Genomic DNA, 8,575 nt, shown 5'->3' with positions numbered 1-8,575 from the left:
AACCACTAGTAACGATTGAACACTATATCTGAAATTTCTTGAATATTGATCACATGGGGGTGAGGTTACCACGCCAACTTTTAAAAAATAGTCATCATCTCATGGATCCTTTTCCGCATTAAGAACTGTATTTTCGTGAAGAACGGCGCGCGCTTTTAGCTCTTGGGCAGGTTAGGATGTGGGTTTGCTTTAGTTGAGCTCTGTCTGCTTGGGCACTGACTGACAAGGAAGACGGGTTATATGGGATAGATAGTTTGTTTTACTTAACCGTGATGGTTATGAAAGACAATCTCATTAAATGTGATCGTGGAACTGCCGTCTACAAATGACACCAACTCAGGGTGAAAAGGCAGAGGGAAAATGATCCTGGCCTCCAGAGAATCTTGGGTTTCGTTGTGATGCTTTAGAAAGGTCCATATGAAATGAAGAGCTGAGATCATGGCCCCAGTAGCGCCCAAAGTGGCAGCTGGGAGGGAAGTCCCTCTTCATATATGATTCCTAATTTATTCATCGCGAATTTTTAAACTAACAAAAACTTCTGAATAGGTAGTCTTACAATCTGTCTGTTGTAAGATATCTAACGGTAATTACTTTCTTTATCTATTTTTTTTTCTTTTAATGTTTCTTTTTTTGCCATTGGTAGAATCCGTGATGGTGACGTGGGAATACACGAGTAAGTTACTTAAATGAAAAGCGCTCATTGGTTCCATACAGGGATTGAGAGTACCTAGTTGAAAAATGAATATTTGTTCGTAACAGGTTTCGTCTCTTCCCGGCTGTGTTACGTTCAGGCCACAAATCGTCATGCAAAGTTCAGAATCGTCTACGTCAAAACAGAGGTGCGCGATTGTAACAAATTGAAAAAAAAATGGTAAAGCACAATTCATGTGTCGTGTAAGAGAGGACTCGTTTGAAAAAAAAAACTGATTTTCGCATTTAATTAATTTCTTACTAATACGCAAATGCGCATGCTCAAACGTCATGTATTCCGTGACAAACCGGGGTGTATGTGTTGTTGAAATTCGGTTATCGTATCTCACATAGGGGAATTGTTGGAGCTCCTGGAATTTGGAGCTTGCGCCGTTAACCAAATGCGTGAAATTCAGGATATAGGAAAAGAGATAGAATTGGGAGCGCCCCCTACAGGTCGACGAAATATTTTAAACTTTGATCCCCACAAATCGTTAAAAACATCACCAGAAGTGTCGATCTCTCTGAGGCCCGATTTACACGGTACCGGAAGAATTTTCTACTGGTTGAAAACTTTGACCGACCATTTTGTTCCCACGGAACCGTGCAATATTTTCGCCTTGTTCACACGAAACTGACAAACCGGATTAAAGTTTAACCTTTGTCAGTGGTTTTACCATCTGTTCATGCGCAGAGCGCTACTTTACGAAGTCCATAATAGCGTCAAGAAAAAGAAAGGCTCGCAATTTGGAGCTTGCGCCAATTTGGAGCTTGCGCCATTAAGAGAAAGGCTCGCAATAGTTGCTGAGTTACCACGCAACCATGCAACCACACCTTTGCCGTGCAAAAATTTAGACGGTCAAGGTGTTCACATCGCGCCGGTTAACCGCACCGGCTAAAAATTCGTCCCCGATTCGGGCGTTTAAAGTTTCATACGTTTAGCGTGGTTCCGTGTGAACGGAACCCCTTAATGCACGAATTTTCAGCCGGTCCAAAATTTTATCCAGTACCGTGTGAATCGGTCCTCATTTGGCCTTGGCCCATCACTTTATGGCATTATGTAATCCCGCCAAATAATAGCCAATCAGATTGGACCTAATGACCGCAACTCTCCTGATTGGTCCACAAGCAACTATCTGCACGAGGGGTTGCACGTGCTAAATTCGAAATCGCGCGTGGAACGCAATGCCCTACAGTACAGTACAGTACAGTATCTTTATTAAATCTCCAGCAAGTGGCTCTTCCGATTTAATTTACAAATGTGAAGAACAAAAAGAAAAGACTAGTTTACAAATCTAATTATTACATATGTTATTGACCAATAAAAACTCTAAAAACTATGGTAGTCGTGCATTGAGACCCCTAGTTCTCAGTGTGGCGTAGCTCTAATTTTGCACCACACTTAAAACTAATGAGTGTTTCACTATTTCTTGTGCTTGCACTTAACGAGTTCCAAGTGTTGATAGATCGATAGTGGAAGGAACGCTGTGCGGTGGCTGTCCTACATATAGGAACGTCTAGGTTTTCCCTGAATCATTCTGGTATTATAACTATGGATTCCTGTTCTTTTACTGATATAGCTATCTAGGTAGAAGGGCGCAAGCCCATTCACTATTTTGTACAGCTACTTTTTGTTCCCGCAAAATTCTAGAAGTAGCCGTTCTAAAAACAGACAATAGGGACCTTAAGCAAGGACGACGACGACGGCTACGAGAACGTAACAAATTTGCATATTCAGTAGGCAAAAACAATAGCTTTGCACGCCCTGCACGTGCGTTTCACGTTTTGATACATTTCTTTGCCGTTCTCGTCTGGACTACGACGTGAAATGATCAAATTTGAGGTCATATGGAGGACGAGAGCACATGACGACGAATTTACAATTTTCTCTTTAAATATCCACTCCGTTCTCATCAATTTTATTCTTGGATTGCGCATTCACACTTTCCAAGCCGAACGACATGGAGTAATCGTAAAATTATTACAGTAACGGGAAATAATATTTTTAGGCAACGTTCTTTTCTAAAGATAATCGACTGATTCTTAAATTATCTTCTAATGGTTAAATTACAAATGATTTCGTTGTAATATGAGCCAAGTTACAACCTATGAACAATTTATGCCCATGGATGTGATAAATTCGTTACATTTCGAGGCAGGTTTCACTAGGAGTATAAGAAAACTGAAGTTTGTCATTTACTGTTTTTTATACTGTTTGTAACATGCTGTACTTAACAATGTGACCTCTCTCTTTTTTCTGTGTTTACGCGGGTTTTCAATAGAGATTATGTGAGATGCATGGAGGGGTTCCAAGTTTGTAGCATACTTATTTAATTACGCGCCCCTATCAATGTTGGATCCCTCTACGATCTAGTACATTATACACATACTCATTCAAAGCTGTATTGCTATAATTATCCTCTTCGTGTGTACCAGTGACGCCAGGCTTCTCCAGAGTGTTGTAAACCACCTCCCCTTGGTTATCCCCAAAGCCATCGTTTGAATAGGATCGTTCCAAAGAGTTATAGAATGGTTCATTTACTGACAAAGTGCCATGATTTGAAGGGCTCTTTGAGCTGTCAGGATAAGGCTCTTCCAACACATTGTAAGTTGGTTCCATTGTATATGGACCCTCCTCGGCGAATGGTTCATTCACTGGTAAAGTGCCATGATTTGAAGGGCTCTTTGAGCTGTCAGGATAAGGCTCTTCCAACACGTTGTAAGTTGGTTCCATTGTATATGGACCCTCCTCGGCGCCATTGGCGATCTTAACTGTTACGTCCTCTACGATACTGTACTCTGGTTGGTCTATGCTGACAGAGCCATAATACAGACTCTCATCTTTTGGCCCCTGGGGAACACTGTAGTCGGATTCGTTCACATTTTGATCGCCATAGGTATTTCCTCCAGGTATTTCAAGAGTGTCGCATGAATTACCAGTCTGGGAAGTGTCTAAAATAAAAACAAACAAAAAGGATAGGCGTAAATAACTCACTTTGAATCTCAGGTGTGTTTTGAAGTCAACTGCGGGGAGATAACTGATTGATACAACACGACCATGACATCTGAACGGGTAATTGCATGTGCAGATGTGCAGACCTTTAAATTCGATATTTAAGACCTGTATAAGTTATGTATAGTAACAGTTCACTAGACCTCTCTATGGGAGGGTGAGGGAAGTAAATAATGACCTATGGGGTCGCAAAAAAAGTTAAAGATATCCATTGTTAAAACAAGTTGTTGGATTTACGTGAGACAATTGATTTCAGGAAATCCAAGCACTTTGGTTTAACAAATAAACTCAGTATCTGGAAAAAAAAAAAGAAAATTGCAAGCATACATGTATATAGGCAAGAGAAACAATTGTCCATTGTTAAAACAAGTTGTTGGATTTATGTGAGATAATTATAGCTGGAGTTTTGAAAACAAGGTCAAACTTAAATTGCTGCGAAATCCAGAGTGTACATAACAGTACATAACTTATACAGTGCGTTTCTTAGAATCTTGTGTTTTATATTATATATTGACCTTATTATTTCGTATTTTTTAGAAGACTCAGTGTAAAGCGCCGTACAGTTTCAGATATGGCGCTATACAAGTTGGAATTATCATCTTCAACAATTACTATTAATAAACATCGAATGATTTCAGTCCTTAGGAAAAACTTAATATAATTTTAATTCTTTCCATCTGTTTCTTCTTGTCTTGTAGTGCATCTAGTGTTATTTGGAGGGATATTTTAAATTTATTTTCCCATGATTTAACTTTTTTAAGCCATACTGTGTTTGATATGAGATTTGCATATAACTGTTTTTCACGTGACGTCATCGCCGCCATGTTGGTCGACGACAACAAAAGATCTCTCAGTAGCGCTTCTTTTGTTCGTCCACCAGCAATTGTTCATTACATCATACACTTTATTTTAAAATGGCCGCCATTTAGAAATTCTTTTGTTTTCATTCAAATTAGACCTTGATGCCTCGTTCAATTAAGGCAAAATATTCTTTTAAATTTTCAGCTCAAGAACGAGGCATCAAGGGCTAATTTGAATAAAAACAAAACAATATTTCAATGACGGTCATTTTGGAATAAGGTCTATTGCTATCTCTGTATCTAGAGATTGCCTGCAAACCATCTATAGGAAGCATTTTGAGATGAGACCTTCGGTTTACCGTCCTTTTTTATATACATAACAAGAAGTCTAGAAATGTCTCTCATTCAAAGGCTTTTGGCTTAATTTGCCCGGTGGGTGCCCTTGTATATTGACTATGTGATGTACATTTGATTGCACTTCTAAGCCTATTTACCTGTTTCCGAGTTAGCAGTGGGGTTGCCTTTCCTCAACATCCAGTCAATTACCTTCTATTACAATGGGGAAGAAATGAATGCACAGTATGAATATTTCTTACATGACTTATTTTCTCTTTCTAGGTATTGCACCAAACAATCAAGTCATGCCAGACCGCAGAGTGGAACTTTCAAAGAGTAAGAAAATAGTGGCATCCTTTGGACGCCCTCGAATTGATCGCAAGGGAAGAATCATGGTGGCTCAAGACAAGCAAAGAGTGAAGCCCATTGATTGGAGTGAGTCATCATTTGAGACAAGTAAGATATTTTGTAACTGCAACCCATTAATCTCTGAAGCGGCCGCCATTGACGAGTAAAATCGTGTGGCCTTAAACGGAGTAAAATCCATATGTCTCACTCTCTAGACTGAAACGGTTAATAGCACTTATAGCAGCTACTATTTTCATAAATCTAAAATTTGAGAAAGATGCATTTGGTTGGAGAGAGAGAGGTATCCTTCTAGTACAAACTAAGCTCTCTTGTTTGAACGATCTGAAAAGACCTGGACTTCCGTTTATGGCAACCAAGTTAATTGATTCAACTAAGTGGAGGTGTCTATGAGGTGGATAGGTTTTTGTATAGGTAATCACATGATTTTGAGTGATATTTGAAATAAATAAGCGCGAGTAATTAATTTTAAGACGAAAAAAAATCAATTTGCGGTCTTTGAAAAAAATTACAATGCTTTTTTATTCCTAAATGTACGAATAAAATTATGTGATTACTAAATAATATACATGAACAAAAAAATGCGAAGCAGAAGGAATGCACGCGACTCACGCAATCACGCAAAAATTGCGCCATCCAGGGCTCGCATTTGATTGGCTATCTTTGACTTTGTTTGCTCATTGACCAATAAGAATGCTTGGTTTATTACTTCTTTTTGCACTGAATTACCTCTTCTGCACTATATTACCTGAAATCTGCATTTCTCTTAGCCAATCAGGATGGAGTATTTTTTCATGTATGTCAAGCTATTTGTAGCCTTTATTGAGCCTAGTAAAGCATTATTAAAAATAAAAAAACGCTAAATTTCAGTCTGGCGTTTGTCGTTTGCAGTAAACGCGATGTTGAATCTTTGATCTTTGAGGACTGCTGCTGCTGTAAAAAGTCGACTTTTTAAAAAGAGTGCATTGGCTATTTCGCACTTTTGCCATGAAATATACCGAATGCATAAATGGCGGCCAAAAAGATCTTCTTTTGTTTATGTGCTAATTAGCCTCACTAGCCTCGTTTGCACGAACAAAATATAACAGAAATGTTGCTTGAGAGCGAGGCTAGTGAGTCTCATTAGCACATAAACAAAAGAATACACTTTTGGCCGCCATTTATGCATTCGGTCAATAATTTATTAGTTTTTCTCTATATCGAGAACATTATCTCTCCTGTAGTCGAAACCTAAACGCTTTCTCTTGTCTAAAAATTTTCCAACTATATAACACACAAAAGACACTCTCTAAAGTGATTGCTGCTTTTACCTTTTTACTTTCATTTTTTTCTTGCCTGTAAATGAACAAGAGACAATGACGTGTTAAGGTATACATGATTGTAATTTTTTTAAAAATCTCTCGTCATCATCATCATCATCATCATCATTATCATCGTTGTCATCATTGTCGTCATCATCATCATCGATATCATCATTATCGTCGTCGTTATCATCATCGTCATCATTGTTATTATGTTCATCACCATCATCATAAGCATCATTATCTTCACAATTTCCCGCATCAATCAATAACATCGTCGCCATCACTATCATTATTACTATTAATATAATCAGTATCATCAATCGTCAGGAGCATCAGCTTTATCAACTTAAAGTGACACTTCGTGTTGTATAATCGGGCTTGTAACTATAATTGCTTGCATTTCTGGACAGAATTGGCATTATCGTTTTCCTAATTTGTGAACCTTCCTTAGCCTGATTAGGATGTGATGAGCGGCATTTAAAATTTATTCAAGTTCATTTACTTAATATTTTACTATGTCAATATTGTGACGGTTACCTGGATTTGTATCGTCGACAAATAAGAAAGGCAACGACGAGTAGTACTATTGTGAATATTATGGAAGCTGTAACTCCAACGATGACAGGCACTTGAGATGTCGAATCGTCCGTTTGTCTCACCCCCGAGCTGGGCTGAAAGCGACCCTGTAGTGAAGAAAAGGGGATTAACAATTTAAGAATAAACTACATTTGTGTAACAGTTTCATAGACAAATGCAAGGGTATTCACAGCCTATAACTTTTGTTCGTATATACATAGGCCCATTTTCCCGTATTTGTATATGTATCCAACGGTTCTATTAGTTGGGCAGCCTGTTTACTAGCAATTTAAATCGTGGGTAATTCGAAAACCATTGCACAAAAATGTTTACAATGCTATGGTTCAATCATGGTTGTGCTATTGCTCCACGTAGTACTAACATAAGGAACAAGACAACGACTTTTTCGGGGTTTGGTTTCAATCACCATGCTGAACGATCGTAAAAGAAACTTACACCGCTAAGCCCGTGTTCATTCTGAAATTTTTCAAATCGCATTGATAGTTTTCCGACTTGTAAAACTCCTCTTCTTTCTTGCCCTCCACTCCCTCTCCTCCCCTCCCTCTTCCTCCTTCCCACTCTCACCGACTCTTTCCTCTCTCCCTCTACCTGCCCCCCCCCCCCTTCTTTTCTTCTCTCCCTCTCTTCTTCCGGCCCTCATCCCTCCGTCCTCTTCCCCCTACTATGGAGAATAAGATCTACGACGGCGACGTTTACGACAACTTCGCTTCGAAATATAACTCTGCGCTATCCTACGTCTTTTGCGATTATTCCATCTCGTTTACGTCGTAATGTGGGCGAAGTGTCCTAAAAATCAATTGGTACGAGTGGTTTCAGACTAAAAACAGAGAATGAAAGATTCACATTTCTGTGCTCACGCTGGGATCAAAACCTTAAATTTGGTAACTTCGCGTCGTTGTTATGGAGAAAATACGTGGTGCAGTACAATTATTTTTCATTTTTCAATCAAATTATATTATTGTTTTGTAGCGTCGCCGATTCTTAAACTCCGTACTCTCTCACCAGTAGGATTTCTGGTACATCGACGACGCTCTTAAATTTACCTCAGTAGAACTTTGCTTCGTCTGTGTTGAGGTCTCTCTGGGCATCTGTAAAAATCAATTGAATACAAAATGGTTTCTTGTTGACCAACATATGATGACCAGGGTAGGTTTTATTTATTTACAAGGCGATAAATACCTTTGATGGAGTCGATGTTGTTTCAGAGAAAGCAGCTGTTGTTGAGGATAATCTGTCGGTTTCTTGTTTTCCGAGAGGACCTGTAAAAAGGTATAGAACTTTTATTTACTGTATTCACGGCCATATTTAAGGCTTCAGGGCCCGTGTCTAGAAGGAAAGTATTTAAACAAACACAACAACGATAAGAAACCCAACTTCCAGGGAGCTGTGCAAAGCATGTCGATTTGCAGTCGGGACAACCGAAGACAAATCGACTTGGTGGCCATATCAATCAATCAATCAATCCGCTA

At 38.9% G+C, this 8,575-nt stretch overlaps 1 protein-coding gene across 2 annotated transcripts in view; it reads right to left on the bottom strand.

Annotated features, from left to right (window-relative positions):
* Positions 1-1,854: 1,854 nt before the first annotated feature.
* Positions 1,855-8,575, bottom strand: part of LOC138011662 (uncharacterized) — a 14,905-nt gene continuing 8,184 nt past the window's right edge. Inside the window, exons 4-10 of one of the 2 annotated variants that reach the window (XM_068858782.1) lie at positions 8,286-8,365; positions 8,150-8,194; positions 7,047-7,192; positions 6,516-6,540; positions 4,998-5,052; positions 3,494-3,642; positions 1,855-3,433 (exon numbers count right to left, since the gene is read on the bottom strand). In XM_068858782.1, coding sequence (XP_068714883.1) covers positions 3,038-3,433; positions 3,494-3,642; positions 4,998-5,052; positions 6,516-6,540; positions 7,047-7,192; positions 8,150-8,194; positions 8,286-8,365 — 896 coding nt within the window. In that variant the 3' untranslated portion in view covers positions 1,855-3,037. Of the gene's footprint in view, positions 3,643-4,997; positions 5,053-6,515; positions 6,541-7,046; positions 7,193-8,149; positions 8,195-8,285; positions 8,366-8,575 lie in introns of both variants that reach the window. The other variant, XM_068858781.1, reaches the window with a different exon arrangement.

This window comes from Montipora foliosa, chromosome 7 (genome assembly GCF_036669935.1).
Source record: "Montipora foliosa isolate CH-2021 chromosome 7, ASM3666993v2, whole genome shotgun sequence".
Taxonomy (NCBI): domain Eukaryota; kingdom Metazoa; phylum Cnidaria; class Anthozoa; order Scleractinia; family Acroporidae; genus Montipora; species Montipora foliosa.
Note: the sequence above shows the minus strand (reverse complement) of the source record. Positions and strands in the feature narration are given on the sequence as shown.